Source organism: Phlebotomus papatasi, chromosome 2 (assembly GCF_024763615.1).
Source record: "Phlebotomus papatasi isolate M1 chromosome 2, Ppap_2.1, whole genome shotgun sequence".
Lineage (NCBI taxonomy): Eukaryota > Metazoa > Arthropoda > Insecta > Diptera > Psychodidae > Phlebotomus > Phlebotomus papatasi.
Window position 1 is genome coordinate 28695820 of NC_077223.1, and position 18682 is coordinate 28714501.

At 32.7% G+C, this 18682-nt stretch overlaps 2 protein-coding genes across 3 annotated transcripts in view; one reads left to right on the top strand and one right to left on the bottom strand.

Moving 5' to 3' along the window:
• Positions 1-14871, bottom strand: part of LOC129803340 (calpain-C) — a 22775-nt gene extending 7904 nt beyond the window's left edge. The window contains exons 1-2 of the mRNA XM_055849820.1: positions 14361-14871; positions 3215-3576 (exon numbers count right to left, since the gene is read on the bottom strand). Coding sequence (XP_055705795.1) covers positions 3215-3473 — 259 coding nt within the window. The 5' untranslated portion in view covers positions 3474-3576; positions 14361-14871. The remainder of the gene's footprint in view (positions 1-3214; positions 3577-14360) is intronic.
• The window catches only part of LOC129803367 (probable 28S ribosomal protein S25, mitochondrial), a 90886-nt gene that overhangs the window by 21950 nt on the left and 50254 nt on the right, over positions 1-18682 (top strand). Inside the window, exons 4-5 of one of the 2 annotated variants that reach the window (XR_008751856.1) lie at positions 13401-13462; positions 13552-13781. The gene's annotated coding sequence lies outside the window, so the exon portion shown is untranslated. Of the gene's footprint in view, positions 1-13400; positions 13463-13551; positions 13782-18682 lie in introns of those variants that run through there. The other variant, XR_008751855.1, reaches the window with a different exon arrangement.

An 18682-nucleotide genomic window follows, 5' to 3' on the forward strand; every position in this document is an offset into this window, starting at 1 on the left:
CTGGTTTACTAGATTCAATCATTACTGGATTACAGAGAGTCGAGTTATTATTGGATTACTGAATTCTATCACTACAATTGGAAAGAATGGATCTAGTTATTACTGTTAATAACTGAATCTATAATTATTGACCAAATCTCTCAGTTACATAGTAAAAGATATTTCACAAGTCAAAGATGAAAATGAATTCTTACAACTGTTGAGTCAAATTCGGAGTACCCATCCTTGGATACAATAATAGAAAAGCAAAAGAAAATTAATATGAAATACAAATGATGACCTTGTCTGGAAGAAAATTTACATGGTAGAAGTAAAAACTAATAGAAAAAATCTTCAATAATTCAAAAAAAAGAAAGATGTTGCGGAAAAGCTGAAGGCACAAGTGAAATTAAGTAGATTTAAAAAAAAAAGTGACAAAAGAAATAAAAATGAGTTATGAATTCAACATGGCTGTCCCGGAGCAGGAGCTAAACCACTAATGGTAACGTTAGAGCTATTCCGCAAAGACTCGAGGAATTTACACGGAAAGGATCTGCGCGACCCAACTAGTTTTAGGCCAATCAGCCTACTTTGCGTTTTAGGTAAGATTTTCGAGAAGATCTTGCTGTCGCGTATCAATTTACACTTATCCAGTCATGGTATCATTTGTGATGAGCAACATGGTTTTCGTGCCCATCATTCCACGTCTCACCAGCTCCTACGTGTGACTAAATTTATTAAGGGAAATCTTGTTCAAAAACGATCCACAGGTCTAGTTGCTTTTGATCTTGAAAAATGTTTTTGATCTATAATTAATAAAATATTCCTTTACTAAAACTACTGATATCTAAGAAATGTACCGGCATTACGGGTGACTATACTGCCATTACGGGTGTGAATGGATTTTGTGCCATTAGAATTTATTTTATAAAATTTTATTATGTTAAAAGTAATTAAGAAAAAGGGCTTGCATTTGGGTGACTTTGCACTTTTTGTTAAATATTAAAAACTCACCAATTTCTAATAACAAACGACAATGAACACTGGTAAAAATAAAAGGGTCAAATTGACCCTTTTCAAAAGGATGGATCGTATTTGACCCTTTGAAAGGTTCACTTTTGTATCTCTTGAAATTTAGTATGCACATTTATCATGAATAATCGTGCTTTATTGTAAACTTATTACTGATATCATATTTCTCTCATCTGAGCGAACACCAAAGATCACTTTTTCATTGTTTTTTTATTCGTTTATTCCGGAATTAAATAGATGTCAAAACCGTGACCCTTTCGAAGGGTACTTGGTGACCCTTTCAAAGAGTCAAATATGATCCATCCTTTGGAAAAGGGTCAATTTGACCCTTTTATTTTTACCAGTGAAGGTCTTCAGTCTTCACATCTAAGGGTAAGGTGCACGAGATCTACAAGATAGCGTGGTCGCCATCTTGTATGACGTTTCTATCCGCCATTTTGAATAACTGTCAAAACCTAAACTTCATTCGATTAGGCTGAAATTTTAGTATGTTGCAACTGATGTCAAAACCTTTTCAGAACATACCTATATTCCAGCCTACGTCAAGCATTTACCTATGTACAGAGGTTCAAAGTTTAAAATTTTGAAATATTCATATTTAGGTGATCTTTATTTTTTAATCTTGAATATTTGAGAACTACACAAAATGTCTGAGTAAGAAATTAAATAGTTGAGGCTTTTAATTTATATATTTATTCACTCTTACTTAATTAAAATAAAATATAAACAAAAAATCGCATCATTATTTTATTCTTAATCCTTGTAACAACAGTTTTTCAGATCCTCAAATAATATGCTATTATAAGCAAAAACATTACTTTTCTTATTCATTGTTTGTCAGACCTATCACCTAACGATAGTGCTGTCTGTTTTGTTATGGTTTCAATAAAGGAAGCCCCCCGTAGTTCTGTAGTCATGAAAGTGTCAAAATTTGTAACTTGAAGCCCCTGTATCCAGACATTCCCGTGACCTTGTTCTGAAAAGGTCTTGATATCAGCTACAACATACTAAAATTTCAGCTCAATTGGACGAATTTTAGGTTTTGACAGTTATTCAAAATGACGGAGAGCAACTTCACATCAAAATGGCAACATTTTGATGTAACAGGGAATTTTATTTTTGACCCCATATAATTCTATGATTTTTATTTAAGTACTTTTCTAATAAAGCATTAGATAGACCGTTATATACCGTTTTATAACATAAATTCAGGGGCTTCTGGACATTTTAATTTTTCCATACATTTTTGCATAGAGGCACTGAAGACTATTGGCAAGTTTTTTCCTAAAGAGAATTGACTTATTAGTCTGATATATTTCGAAATCGTGCATTAAAAGCTATCTAAAAATACATATTTCATATAATGTTCGCCGAAATAATACAAGAACTATAGGCAAATTTGTTTAAGTCGCGATGCAATATCTACAAAAATTTTACAAGGAAAAGTGAAAAATAGCTTCACTTTTTGTTAGGCTTGATGGGCGCCTGCATAAATGATAATTTTTTATAGAACATAACATAAAGTTTTTCACAAAGACGTTTTTGACATAATACCTATATTTGCATTTTATTGAGTATTATTGAAACTACAAGTATCCTTTTGAGGATCCTTGTATGTTTCTTGGTATATGACATATCCCTTTTTGCATGGTAGACCGGTAGACTCTGCTGTCTTACAGACAGCAGAGTGAAAAGTCACTCGCAACGACGGTACTTCATTTAAATGTAAAATCGATAACTATAAACGAAAAAGAAGATCGTAGGGATTTTTTTTATGACTTCGATCATTAATAACGTTTAGCGACCATGTAAATTTGTAGACGATCGAGGTTCTTTCAGTTGGCATTTACTAGATTACCCGGCACCGTAGTTACTGAATAAAACGCTCTGCTTACGGTTACTTAAAAATTTAAACTTTCAAAATATTAATTTATCACTTTTTTTCAATTTTGAACCAATTAATATTCGACTTGCTTTGAAAAGATGTATTTTTGTTAATGCATAAACAAGTTTTAAGACACGGTTTTAATTTCAGCACTAAACGAAATATTTTAGTGACCTAAATTCAGGGATGTGTAATTTGATAGAGATCATCACACTTTCCTTTGATTTTAATCACTGATGATGTTCACTCATGTGAATTGTGATAGCGTGTGATCATTGAAAAGTGGTTCTTGATCTTGAAATCTTGATGTGGACTCACCCTTCGACAAATACAGAACTCCCAGGCATGAGACGAGCCATCGATCACCCATTTTGCCTGGTGTAATATCAAACTGTGTGGTGGAGTCATTGATGAAGACAGGCTGTGCAAGAATTTCCTGTGGTCTCTTCCATTGGAATGTAAATGGTGGTGTTTGATGGTAGAAAACTGATGTCTGTACTGCCGGAAAATCCGGATCCTCCCAGAGTTGATTTTTCTTTTTGCATTCCGACTTAATCCGTTCATAGCTTGATGTCATTGTCAATCGTCACATATACACAACCTTCTCCAGCAGATTTACTCCAAATTTCCATACATAGCCACCCGATCGATGGTCTTCCGTTTCCTCTTGCACACCTTACCTGGGACGACAGAGAAGAGAAAGAGATTGGAATTAATGTTTAAAAATGCAACTGATGGAATTCAATCTGTTTCTCTTTGGGGCTCTCTCTTAACTTCTACCCAGGGAGAAAGAAACTCTCGATTGAGAAAAATTTCTTTATATTGTGCTGACTTTAAAGTACATTCAGCAAAGTATGAAGCAAAAAAAAAAAGATCATGGATTTTATCGATCGCGCGATCTTCCTCACATGAAACATACAAACTTCTCCTCTCTGTCCTACAAAACTCATTCACTTCAGCCAACATACAGCTCATTTTTATGGCAGTGTTTTGCTTTTTTTCACCGTCTTGGATTAAATTGCAGCAAGTTATAGTGAAGTGCGAGGAAAAACATGAAACATAACAGACAACTCTTGATTTCCCTCCGTTGGACTTCTTGCTGAGGCAAATGCACACATATACAAACGGTGCAAATTAAAACGGAAACAAACGGCAAACATGATCACGAAATCCATAGCTAATCATTTCACGAGGTGTCATTAAAATTGTGATGATTATTTTTGGGGTCAGAAGCACGTGAATTGCTAAATAAATCTATCTAAATACAATGAGAATTGCGGGAGAATTCCTTTTGGACATAATTTTTCGATTGGGTGACACAGAAAAAAAAATGCGCACCAAAGTTGTTCACCAACAAATTCCCAAAGTGAAAGTCTCTTATTGATCGTATACACAAGTGGAAAATTTGTCAACCAAGACACGGAAAATGTCGCAATATATACAATCCTCCCGCAATAATATGAGCCAAGAGCTTTTCCAATTGTCTCTCCTAATGAGACATGCGTTTTTTTGCTCATTCATGCAAGAATTGAATTAAAAAAGCATTAAATATGATTTTACGGCGAGACTTTTATGTAAGACACTCCTGGCCAATTTCCTCATTTTTTTTTAAATGTTGCATCTGATGTGAATTTTAATTGCAAAAATACTATACTCCAGAGATTTATGTATATGATCTTTGTTGTTTGAGCATGCTTTTCTACTACAAAATTTATGCTTCCTCTTCAACTCTCATTTTTTTTTCGTGAATACTGGATGTGAGAAAATTTTCCACCAATCAATTATTGTAAATTGACATGAAAGAGAGAAAAAGGTGCAGAAACAATTGCTAAAAAGGCGATAAATGCAGATATTTTTGACTACTTTACGTACAAATTGATAAATAAATTAGAAAATTTCTCTCAGTCAATTTACGTAAATATCTTGGAAAGTATATGGTAAATGTTATGCAAATAAATAAATTTTTGCACTAATCATTTGTTTTTTTTTTGGATGCCAGAATATTAATTAAAGATTTTCACTTTTTTGGAGACATTCCACAGCAAATGTCTCCAAATACACTTTTAAAGAATCCCTGCTGTGCCTTAAGCTTCTTTTGCTCAAAGAAATAGCACTGTCGGTGTTTCTCTTTTGTTGAGAGCCAAATGGCAAAAACCAAAAAGTCGATTAACACCCAAGAAAATGACCATCTCAAAAATTTGAAAGTCCATTTAATTTTCCTCAACGGTGACAATCTCGTAAAAATCAATTCAATAATTTTTGGAATGTAATCTTTCTCAATTTCTCAAACAAGATCATGTTTTTTGTTGTTGGAAAAAGAGCGATGGAGAGAGAAAAGAAAAAAGAAATGTTGAAAATTCACATGAATATTGCATCTAAAATCCTCGTATATACAACGATTTTTGAAGAAATTGTTTTTTATTAATATAATTTCACTTTGGTAATTTTAGGTGATAATTTAGAGACAAACTTTCCCGAACTAAATGTGTATAGGAAGGTCTCTTTTGCAATCATAAAGTTTCACATATGATTCCCATTTATTTACTGAGACTGTCGAGGTGGAAAAAAAACCATTGAAAAAATCGTGTTTTTCCTCTAAATACATTCATTGTCAGTCGTGAAAAAGTCATTGCAAAGTGGGCCCAAAGAGGACAATTTTATAATCAAAACTCGTTTGAGTTTCTCACAGGAGGGGCAGTATTGTAAATTATTAAAAATATATAATATCTTTCCTAAGCTTTTTTTGCAAAGTAGGGGAAGTCTTTCAGGATTTGGATATAGGGTAAAGTGGTACAAGTTGGACAGTAGTGGTTCAAGTTGGTCAACGGTACAATTTGGACAGGGCTTTTTGTATTGATAAATTTAGTACTTCATTTTTATTTGTATATTTTTAATGCTTTAGTTTTATAAATTGGTTCCTTGTGCTTAAAAACAAATTTTGTACTGTATTTATCAAGAAAAAAGCCATGTCCAACTTGTACCGGCGAATTGTCCAACTTGTAACACTAATTCCAAATTATATCACTTTACCCTACTCTGTCTTCAAACCTTTCATATTTTCCCATATTCCTTTAATGAATCTGACCTAGTGGCAATATATTTCAATAGCTGTTATTAAGCCAAAGATTTAATGAAAAAAATAAGTCAGACTCATTAAAGGAATATGGGAAAAATAGGAAAAATATGAAATGTTTGAAGTCAGAGTATGTGCGAAGCCTGAAAGACTTCCCCTAATACACTTTAAACTATTGAGACATTTTTTTACCATTAAACTGAAAAAATATAATTATGTAACATTGCATTATATTCGGAGAGATCGGATTTTTGTACTTTATTTATTGCAAAATATGGCAAAGTACAAAACTATAAACCTAACCTCAAAAATGGGCCAGAGCGGTCACACTATGATGCAAGTCCTCCTGATTCAAATCTTCTCTAAGTTACCAGATTTTGTAGAAATAAACCGACGTGAAATGCAGTCAACTTAAGGGATTCCGGAAGTTTTTCGGGATAGCAATCATTCAGAGAAACACTTCAACTATTCCCAGAGCTTTCGGCTTGGTCTTCAAGCCTTCATCAGTGGTCAAGTCTTGTAAATTTTTCTCTGAGACTCGTTTAGAGTGTGGTCAGTATTGCAACAGGGCATTAAAGGGTATAAAGGAACTACTTTACACTGTCTTTAAACAATTTTTTCTTCAGTTTTTGGCACAATTTTAATATTTTCCTCCTTCTGGACACCTATTACATACTGTTAGTACAGTTTATGCCCTGTTGCAATCCTGACCAAAACCCTGAACGAGTCTCATAGAAAAATTTATAAGACTTGACCACTGATGAAGGTTTGGAGACGGAGCCAAAAGCTCTGGAGATAGTTGAAGTGTTTCCCTGAGTGATTGCTAGGTTCCAGATGACTTCCGGAATCCCTTGAGTTCATTACCACATTTTGTTTTTAATATAAAGAATTTTTATCGCTTTCAGTGAACTTCATAATAATATCACACGTATTGGCACAAGCATCAAGAAACATAGTAAATGTATGTCTAGAAATCTCTCTTACGAGAAGAATTAGTTCTTTTTTTTCTAAGTCGTTTTAAAACTTTAAAGTGATACATGGTCAGTGATGGTCTTGTATATTCATCAAATAATTTTGTAAAATTAAAAACAATTTTTCTTTAGAAAAAAAAAATGAATTTTTAGCTATGCGGAAAGTATGTTTACTAATACTCATTTACAAATCTTTAAACTTGGTTAAAAGAAATAGCAAAGCGCCAAGGTTTTTCGGAGTACTAGAACTCATAATTGTCCTACACTTAAATTGGTTTGTAATATTTATATCGAATAATTAAATACTTTAGCGTTGCAATTTATAGGGAAAAGCATCAAGCTTGCGAGTTCGATTATTCCTTATAATCTATTTTCACTGTCTGGTTTATTTATATTTACCGATTTACAATATATTTGAACCTACTTATGAATTACTCGAAAGATGATCCAAAATTACTTAAGATTAATACAATTCATGTTTAAATAAACATTAATTATCGGATCATAATCGGTCAATTGCCGTGTCATTACTACTCAGATCCAGTTCAGACATCTCAGAGAATCAAAGACCTTTCCAACAGGCCCAAACATGACCTTATTTAGTTAAAAAAAATATGCCCACTGGAGCCTTTTTAATTTTTGATATTTAGTAACCTGATTTAGCGGTATTGTTTCTATATGGGTTCATTACTGGCTCGTAACCCGTAAAGCCAGTTCAGATTTATCAGGGAAAACGCAAGACCTCTCCAAGGAACTCAAACTTATCCAAATTGGTTTATTAAGACGCTTTCTGTATTTTACTTTGATCTTCAAAACCAAGAAAAAGTAGAAAATATAATGCGGCTTCAGTAGTGTAAATGATCTTAGCGTTGTTTCAGGTTCTCATGTAATAAAAACTCTAAAAAATTAACAAAATTATCCTTAATTATTATTTTTAAGTTTTTCGGCGTTTACACTACTGGATTTGTACCATATAGTATATACTGTCGAAGGAACACCTATTGATATCATAAGAACTTATGTCATAACTTATTAGCACCGTCTTTTATCTCATTTGGATACGAAATTTGAACACTTATCCTTATAGGAAAATGTCGATTAACGAAAAACCGTTATATTAGGGGAATGTTTGCATGGTTTGCATCCAGTGAACCTTCAAACGATACGAATTTGTTGGACAGAGCTGCTTAACCATTTCTCATGTCGTCTCATAATAATTATATCATATGATAATTATCTATCATATGGCTAAGAAATAACGAACTAGCTTTTGCAACCAAAGAAAATTGGTACTGTGTGCGAACCATGCCTAGATTCCCCTACTTGCAGTAAATACATTAAATTTGTAAATATATTTCAATATTTTGACGAAATTGCCAACAAATATCCGCTGCCAACCAGTTGTTCCTTCGACCCTAGTAATTTTCGTGAAAGTTTCAATTCATTAAAGGTTGGCAATGATTTTCATGTAAACAAACTTATGGCGTATTCAAATCTGAGACTTATCAAGAAGTTTTAGCTTCAATTATTTCATATCAAGAGAAATTTTGGAGAAATTTTGACTTAGTCTGATTAATTTAATTGGACTAAAAATGAGAATTAGACTAAGTAGTTTTTCTTATATAGAAACTTGTTTAGAAATGAAGGATACTTGGGAGTGATGTTAAATATTTAATTTGAAACCCGAGGAACACGGTCTTCAGATCGGTTTCATCTTTTTTGTTGACGGGACTGACGGTTGAATCTTTATCACTAAATTTTACGGACTAAATATTTTCGAGGATCAGTCTAATAAGTCTATTTGAGCCTTAACCCCTTCGCAGAGCAATCGGAGCAATCAATCACTCTACGAACCTTACGATTAAATACGTTGTCTTTCTGTTACTTTTGTTATCGCTGAATAATTAACATGAAGAAAATATTAAACAAAAATGTTTTTGTTAAAATAAAGATTTTGTTAAAGAATTACACTGATGAGAGAAATCCGAAAAAGTCAAAATAATATTCCGGAAATATTTATTTTATCCTGCAGTATTGATCCGAAATCGATGTAAATATTATGCTTTTTAGGTGTATTAGGGGTTAAAGTTACTCTTTTTCATGTTAATTTTACCTTTAAAAAGGTGTAAAATTAACATTAAAAAATGTTGATATATTTTTACACCTAAAAAGTGTTAAAGCTATGTGGAAAAAAAGTTAATCGCACCCCCGTTTTTTTCTCAGTGTAGATATACCAGCTTTTAGCGAGCATTCCTCGAAGATTTCTGCCTTTACTCTGTCTTTTCCATTTTTAATCAAATACATTTCCCTCTTATTATTCTCATGGTGACACTACTCGAGCCACTCCCGGATTTTTCTCTCTCAATTGTGTTTGTCAAAGAATGACCAGAAAGATGGTCAATCGATGACCTATTGAATATTTTTTTGTTCACAGAGAGGAAATTGTTGATTTCTCACAGTGCATAGTGCATACCTTTTAGTTAGACCCCTTATTTAGAGAATCGGGAGTGTTTGTTCTTTGGGAAAATTGTGCAAGAGTTTTGTGCGAAAATTCCCATACTTGATGCATTTCTCAGGTTTCTCGAAAAAAGATCATGATACCAAAGATACCGATAAATCAGTTGGTACTTTTCATCACTTTCATTTGATGAGAAATTTATAGGTGGAAAAAATGCGCGGGAAAAGGTATGCGATTTTTCGCCAAGTAAAATAAATGTTAAACAGAGACATTTGGCTATTTGAGTGCGTACCCATTGTAAGAGGCGTGATTTATAAGAAAATATAGTCGACGATGGTGGAAACCCACGATTTCAGTGAATTTAATTAACTTTGTGTAGGTTGACCATAAGCAGCCACATTTTTTCTTCCTCCTCACCACCTTCAGTGATTTTCCTCTCTTGTTACTTTTTTTCTCTCTCTTCTTCGAATCTGAAGGAATTCAGACTGGAATTTGCAAGAATTTCAATAATCGAACATATAATCAGCAATGCGGCACAGATTTCTCAAGTCAGGAAGCATCAAGAGGAGGAGATGAAAATCCGTCCACACACTATTGACTGTGCACACATAAAAAAAATAGAAAAGAAAAAGAGATTGGAAAAACAAAAATTCCACCTTCTTTGCTATAATGTACTCATCTACAATACGCACATGATACAAAATCATCAATTTTTATTGTGGGTGAGAGAACAGGGAGTCCACTGAAGAAATTTTTATTGTTTGGTCAGGTGAAACTTTTGTGTTGCACTTATTAGTAATTGAAGTTTGACTAATGGAGTCTTGAAATGTTTTCTTAAATTGAAATTGATTATCAGGTTGTTCACCTTTCTCTATAATATTTTTTTCTCTTTCTCTCCCGCTCTTTTCCAATTCCTATGGCCAATTGATGATTTTGTGGTAGAAAGACGAAGCACAAAAACTGAAGAGATTATTCTGCAAAATTTTTATTAACCCTTTAGTGGTACGCCTTTTAGCCTTTTAAAGCGTATTGAAATTATAAAATTTATTAAAAAAAAGTTTCCAAAATTTATAATCTATGATCGAATAAGTTTTTCGAAATTCGAAAACAATTTTAATTACTTGTCTATGAGTTTTGAACGGATTTAAAATAATTAAAAACTTGACCAATTAATCTTAAAGTAATACATTTAAAATTAATTGGAAATTGACTAAAATGTGCTTATACAATTAGCCTTTTACGTGGGCTCTATCTTTGTTAGAAAATTGGTTAGCGTATTATAAAAATTATTTTTCGCAGTACATAAAACACGTCTGAAAATTGAAAAATGTCATGAAACGTTTTTTTTTTTTGCCAAGATATAGCAAAAGATTTGTTTTCAAAAAGGGGCTTCCAAAGTTTCAAGTCGATATCTCGAACCGTTTGTCATGTAGTCAGGCAACACACAGATGAATGTATAGACGTACTATCATACAACCCATTGCATCTTGCTCTTGGGAGTCAATCCTAGTCCGGCACACTCATTCCTACACTAAGAAAAAAACGGGAGTGCGATTAACTTTTTTCCTCATAACTTTAACACTTTTTTGGTGTAAAAATATATCAACATTTTTTATGTTAATTTTACACCTTTTTAAGGGTAAAATTAACATTAAAAAGGATAACTTTAACCCTTAATACACCTAAAAAGCGTAATATTTACACCGATTTCGGATCAATACTGCAAGGTAAAATAAACATTTCCGGAATGTTAATTTAACTTTTTTGAATTTCTCTCAGTGTAGTACAGAAAAACAACCAATGTATAGTTCTTGTTTCAATAGCAGATTTCGAAATTCTACCGGAAATACTAATCACTGAGGAAAAGCACCTCAACTTATTCCAGAGTTTTCGGTTCGGTTAGCAAGCTTTCATCAATAGTCAAATGTTTTTGAATGTTCTCTGAAATTCGTTCTGGATTTAAGAACCTCTCTGGAATGTTTAAAGAACAAAGAAAATTCCAAATAAAGCCAAGACGAGGATAGAGATCAAATTTGAATTGAAAACTCCTAAAACTGTTGAAAAAAAAATAGTGTAAAGTAGTCCTCCCATTCGACCTTAGGATCAGATGGAGTAATTAGGAATCATGCCTATTTCGGAATTTTGAAATATTCTCACTGTTTCAGATGCTTAAAGAGATAAAGAAAACCACGAAGTACAAGACTTTACATTCGAGAGTACTTCCTCGTTGTTTTTTTCCTTTTGCCATCTAAAACTGGAAATCGCAAAGTACTGAATTAGACATGATTCTGAATTACCCCATCTTACCCTATGTCCATCTGTATTCCTAACAAAAATCTTGAACGAGTGTTAGAAAACATTATTTGTAAAGACTTGACCACTCATTAAAGCTTGGAGACCGAACTGCAAGCTCTGGAATAAATTGATGTGCTTTTCCTGCGTGTGTAATTGATGGATGAAGAATTGGTGTGATACGTTATACGTATAGATAGAGGACTCTCCGGCGATGGCCAATGGATTTCAAGTCACTTAGAAAAACGCAAACTTGCCCAGAGCTTTCGGTCTTGGATATGAACCTCCTTCAGTGGTCGACTAAACAATGGTTTTTGCGGTTTTTGTAGCTTATGAAGATCGTTATTTTTCAAGTTATCAATTGGGAAGGTTTTTTAGGAAATAGTTTTCACTGATTTTCAACTTTTTTTTTACCATTTTTTTGACGTACGGGTTTAGATGTGACGTGTTTTGGCGCTTTCAGTCGACCACTGAGGAAGGTCTATCTATATCTAGGACCGAAAGCTCTGGACAAGATTGAAGTGTTTTTCTTTGTAGGTTGACTTAAAATCCACTGGCAATTACCGGAGAGTCTCCTATCTATATTCAATTCAATCTTCAATTTAATTAAATTTATTCATCTCATTTTCGTCTTTTTGCGACCTTCCCATGCGACCATCGCCGTCTTAGCGTCGCTTCCAACCTCCGGGATAACAATCCCTTCACTGGTTGTATGTTTTATGTTACAATATCAATTATTCTTACAATTTCATAAGAAAGTAGGCAGGCCAGACTGAATTTGAGAGAGGAGAGAAATTGTAATAAAAAATAGACGGGCAAGACCGCTAACTCTTGGGTGCCTTGGGTGGATAGATCCCTAACATGACTCAGACATGTGAGTTCGAGTCCCGCCCGGTGCAAAGATCTGAATGTCTAGATAAAATATTTTCACTGTGATATAACGTAATGAAAATGCACCACCTCAGCCCAAAAAAAATTTGAGAGAAATTTGTCCCGATACGATTAATAATAATAATCGGATATGAACCGGTAATGAACCGATAACTAATTTTTATCCGAAAAATAATTGCATTTACTCTTAAGCTACTTCGATGCAACCTTGATTAATCTTTTGAGTGAGTTATGAATCGGCTCAAATCGGTTGAGAACCAATAAACGATAAATGATGTAAAAGTTTTTTTGAGGTGTAGCACCTACACCTACATTACGAATTCGAGCATTTCGCAAAGTATGGGATATTTCACCACCTCTTGATTCTAAAAAAAAAGTATTTACAGTAAAGTTCCTCAAATTTGAACGACGGCTGAATTCAAAATGTAAAATTTGAGGTTATGCGAAGAGAGTTTTGCGTTATTGACTCTGAATTAGAACCATTTTTCTCTGGTGTTTCCTCAATTTTATCGTATTATATTAACTTCCACAGCAAATCCCATTTATTTCACAACAAATTAAATTACATTGATATATTTCCTAAAGTTTTTTTTTATTAATTCAGAGAAAGTGTGTTTCACGTCAATTCCGTTACGTTTTTGAAAATATTGTTCAAATTTGAGGAACCTTACTGTATTTTATTAAAAATATAAAGACGATAATGATTTTTTATAATCTTTGAAACTCGTATAGACCAAGATATTCATGTCTGTTATGAAAATGATTTATATTTTTTTTGTAAATTATACAATCTTTTAATAAACGAATATTTGATTTCAGAATTACTGAACTTATATCGCAAGATTCTTTGGGAGTGAACGGATGTAGAGAGGATCGCTAAGGTAAGTAGCTTTCTTGATATACAGTATGACTTCGATAGAGTCAACCACTGAACATTTTAAACACCGTGAAAAATTATATAAAATTCCAGGTTTCATGCTGAATTTTTAAACAAATTTTGTTAAGTAAGAATCAGAGACAATATTTAACGAGTGAAATAGTAACTGCAACAATTAATAACTTAAAATATTGCATGTATATAAGAATCAAATGTGTTGACCCTATCGGAGTCGTACTGTATTTTCTTTTGAACAGCTTTAGATTTATGATATTTTTTGTCAATTGGATTATGATGACTTAGTAAATGAAATACAATTATCCTCGTTAGCATAATAATATGATTTATGCATAAGAATTGTAATTCTAAAGTTATAAAGTTGACTTTCTGTCTCTGTGATAAAATGGATAAACTATTCTGAAGAGATGTCTCTTGATCATGTGATTAGAACATTAAAGAAATTCTAATCACGGAAACAGGTTGGAAACTTCACAGGGTACAAAAAAAAAACTTGAATTACAAATTCTTTTCATTGCTGAATCTTCCGTTTAATATTAAGATGAAGGTGGAAGAGTGTAAAAAAAAATAAAGACGGTGAGAGAGAAAAATTCCACGTCCACGAAAGTTCGTATGAATTTGAGTTTTAGCTCGCGATACGAGTTTTCAATGTATGCCGCGATTGGAGAAGTGGAAAGAATGCTGGGTGGAGGAGAAGAACTTCAACCATAACTGTTCACAATCTCGATATTACGCACATTGCACGCCAAAAGAGGTAATCTTAAACCGAAAGCACTTGAGACAATTCGCTTTTTATCACCAAAGCAGATTTCTTACTGCAAAGGTATGATATTCTGGATTGCAATTATTCCACACGGCGAGACTTCATTTTGTCATTCACCTACCCAGAAAATCACTTTAATTCCATCTCCATGGCTTATGAGGCACTCTATGTATGTGATTTTTTTTTAAACTGTGCACACCGTCACTTGTGCGTTCACCTTCCCTCGCAAAAATCCCGTGGAGTCAATGGGGATCTTCTTTAGGTGTGTTTCTTTTTTTTTTCTTGGTGCAAAAACACTTAGAATATGTTAAAATTTTATTGACACAGTGGCGTCACGAAACTTGGTTGAGAAATTCTCGCACAATTTCATTCACCAACCACTGAAATTGCCTTTTCTCTGTGATTTTATTGAGCCAGATTGCACCACTTTCCCACTCCCACAGCACAAAAGCTCAATCTTCACACACCTTTTGCGACTAACGCTAAAACAGCTAGTATACTAAAAATGTCCACTAATTGATGATGCACGAGAGATGGTAACACAGAAGAAAAAAATTAACTTTAGGGATAATATTAATAGCGAGATGGCAGAAACTGTGAGATCTTCTCGTAACGAAAGACTCCAACGAACTGAAGCGACGAACCTCAAAACTTTCATAAGCACGACGTTCACTGCAATCTCGCAACGATCGCCAACACTCGCGGGAAATATTTAGTTGTGTTATTGAGTGATCTTTTCTGCTGTGAATCGAAGCAAGATTCCACGAATCTCTTCACCATTTTCTATTCATCGTCTCAATGTGTTAGTTTGTTGGGAGATATGTTTTTTTCTCATTAAAACACTTTCATACATAATTTTTATATAGGTGTATTTGCGCGAGATTGGAAGTAGTTGACGGTAAAATCGCATTGGTTGTTTGCTATTTCTATTATTTCATCGTTATGAGCTTTATCCAACGTATTGGAGACTTTTTATCCAGACCTCTCAAATTAAGAGAAACTTTTTAGTTATTTCTTTTGAGCTGAATCGCAATCGGAGTCTTATTCCTTTCCAATGCTGACGGGCTGACGAAAAACTTTTATTGCTCGAACTCTAAAAGGAGAGTGTAATATATCTTTGTTTTCATCGCCCACGATCGCTTAAGGGGGAGATTGAATAGTGTCAAAAGATATCGATATTTTTTGTTGCTTAAATCGATAGATAAACTATCTAGCAATCAATTAAAAAATTTCACATGCTGATTCAAAATATTTTCGAAGATATAGAAACGAAAGTAAAGGAGCGTTCAGAAGATTCGCAAACTCACGAATTCGAGCGAATTTTCAAAATTTTGAAGCGTGTTTTCACCAGTTCTCATTTTTACGATTTTCTCAATTCTCAAAGACAGCTAGGGACCTTATTGAAATTAATTAAGACCTATTAAAAAAATAATTAAAGACTTATTAAAAAAGAATAAGAGTAACCACAGCGCGGTAAAATAAAAATTTTGCCTCAAGATATGCTTTTTTTTAAAGACCATTAAAAAAATTACGGTTCGACAGTTTTTTTCGGTTTTTCTGGGTTTATCTATGAAATACACTTATAAATACTGATTTTTTTAGATTTTTTTTCACACACGAATTAGGATCTGCAAATTTTCCAAAAATTAAAGAATGATGCGACTAGTGGCTCCAGTGAAAATTAGTCCGCCATTTTACAATTTTTTTTCCAAAAAAAATAAGCATTTCGAATGTATACCATACCAATCATTTTAAGAAGCTTGTTATTTCTTTCTCTTCCAGAAAAATCCAACTAATTGTTGACCTACTAATTCAGGCTCCCCCTTAATTGATTAAACGATTTTATGACTTTATAGCCATTCTCAGTGTTTAGATTTATTCAAATAAACAAAATCTAAAATGTTATACAAGAAAGGAGAAGAGTTTAAAAAACATCCCAAAATGCTTAAGTTCATGAATCCTACTGAAAGTTGGTTTTCCATTATTCGGCAAGATGAATAAATCCATTTTATTGCTCGATATCCAAAAAGAGTGTTAATCTTTAATTGATTTAAAACGGTTGGAAATCTGTAAGCATGAAAAATGGTGCAGTTGAGATAAAATCTTTACAAAATGATCGAACTCAGGTGCACAATGCTTGACATCATGATTTATTACTAATAATGTAAAACTAAAATTTTAGGGCATGTAGAACATGAGTCAAAATATGACAAAATTTAAATTTTAAATCACGATTTTTCCACGATAAAGTAACCTTCACGAAAGTCCTTAACTCTTTAAAGGGAGCTCGTTTTACTCTTCTTTAAAGAGTTAAAATTCAAAAGTTTTCGGGAATTCGAGCGAAGAATTTAGAACAGACAAAGAAAAAAGTTCTTAAAATAAAAATTTTTATTCATGAATTATTTTTGATAAAAATTTCCTTCACAACGGTACCTTTTTGAACCTCGTGATATATCCAAATATCCTGTGACCTTATCTCTTTTTTCATGGACAATATTTTTGGAAAGGACATAGGGGAAAGTGTCCATGCTTGATACCATTGGAAGCTTCGTAATGACTAATTTTTTTATGTTTTACAATATATAATATATGTGACTCATCGCAACCATATTTTAAAAACTTTGGGAAAGTGGCCAGATTTTAAAATATATTGCGAAGTCACGTTTATTGAGAAACATAGGACAAATTTAGTCATTATGAAGGTTATGAAGCTTCCAATGGTATCAAGCATGGGCGCTTTCCCCTAAGTCATTTCTTCTCACGTATTCTTTTTGTAGGTTCGAAGGATATTAATTTAACGCTTAATGAGGAAAATATGAAAGATTGCAGCGAAAATGATGGGATATGTAATATCTGTAATATCGTTTGTTATAGAAAAATCATAAAGCAACTCCAACAAATATAATTAAAAATTAAATTATTTATTAAAATTCAATAAATAAAAATTAATAAAAATTAAAATTAAAAATTTAGGAACAAGATACTAATCGTTATCTATACAAACCAACCAAAAAAACTCTTTATTTTCTTGCTCTGTTTAATCTTTTAACAATTCAGTAATTATGAAATTTTAGGGTAGTTCGAAGATTATTTAATTTTTTTTTATCAAGCTGCAATAGAGTTGTCTGAACTTTAAATTCCCATGTTCGGTTTCTCGTATGGTTCGCAATTCCATATTTAACTCTTTGGTGATAAAACGAAGGAAAGAGTCACAAATTCCACCTGGCCGGTGGGTGGGGCTACTTCGAGCTGTGGGCTACATTATTATACGATTTTTTCGCATATTTCTAACGAAAACTGGGTTTTAACATGATGTAATTTGGAGAGACAAAATAATTGTGAATCTAAGTAAAATAATTGTAAGAACCAGCTTTATTGAGAAATAGGTGAAAAAGTCGTATAATAATCCAGCTCCACAGCTCAAAGTAGCCCCATTTCGCCCTAGATGCTTTGTGGCTATCCTATGCCTTTACCGTTCTAAATTGTGAGTTTATGCTAAGATCTTTAAAATAATTTAAAAAACGTTTTTGCTTAGCAAACTATGGGTTGTATGAGTGGCATATACGGCCTACTTATAAAAGTTTCTATCGTTTATTTGGTGAGGCCGATATTGATAAGTCGGCAGCCGACGCAATTAAGTTACAGATTGAAAATAAAGTTTTTTTTTAAGTATTCAAGCTATCTATTCTATACGCTCTATTTACCTTGTTAAGATGCAATATATCAAATTTATATACACTTCCCAAAGCTCATTTGCCAGAGCTTTCAAAGTTCTTAAGCTACTTTCTAAGTTTGTTCTTTGGAGATTATCACACGTTTTATACTAAGTGGCTGTGCTTTACAAAAATCTGAAAATTATGTTTATCTTAAGATTATTTTAAAAAATTTTCAAGCTTATTAACTAAGCAAAATCTCAAAATGGACCCCCTCTAATAATTTACATTTACATGGGACACTACATTACTATTTAACCCTTTAACGACAAGATACTTTTTACGGACTGAAAATCAATAATAAAAATTAAACTGAGAAACATAAACAATGATAAGTCTTACATCTAACCTTGGAAAGTCCAACAGAGTCTGATTCGGTATATATTGTGCTTCTATGAACGATAGGGACAAAGATAGCCCAAAAATTTAAGTAATTTTTCTGACAATACCAATGACTAATATTTTTCGCTTTAATGAATAATATTACGTATGAGTATTGTAGATATTATTGCCGAAAGGCCTTTCCTTAAAAAAAATTAAAAGTATAAAAAATAAATAAAATCAATTATGAATTTGAGAATTTAAAAATTCGCCATTTTTGAGCTTAAATATTTACTACATAGCAAATAACTAGAGACTTGCAAAAAAATATTCTAGATTCCTTCAACCTTCTACTTTACAATTATATAGAGACATAAGAAAAAATAACTTTAGGTAGTCAGGAAAAATT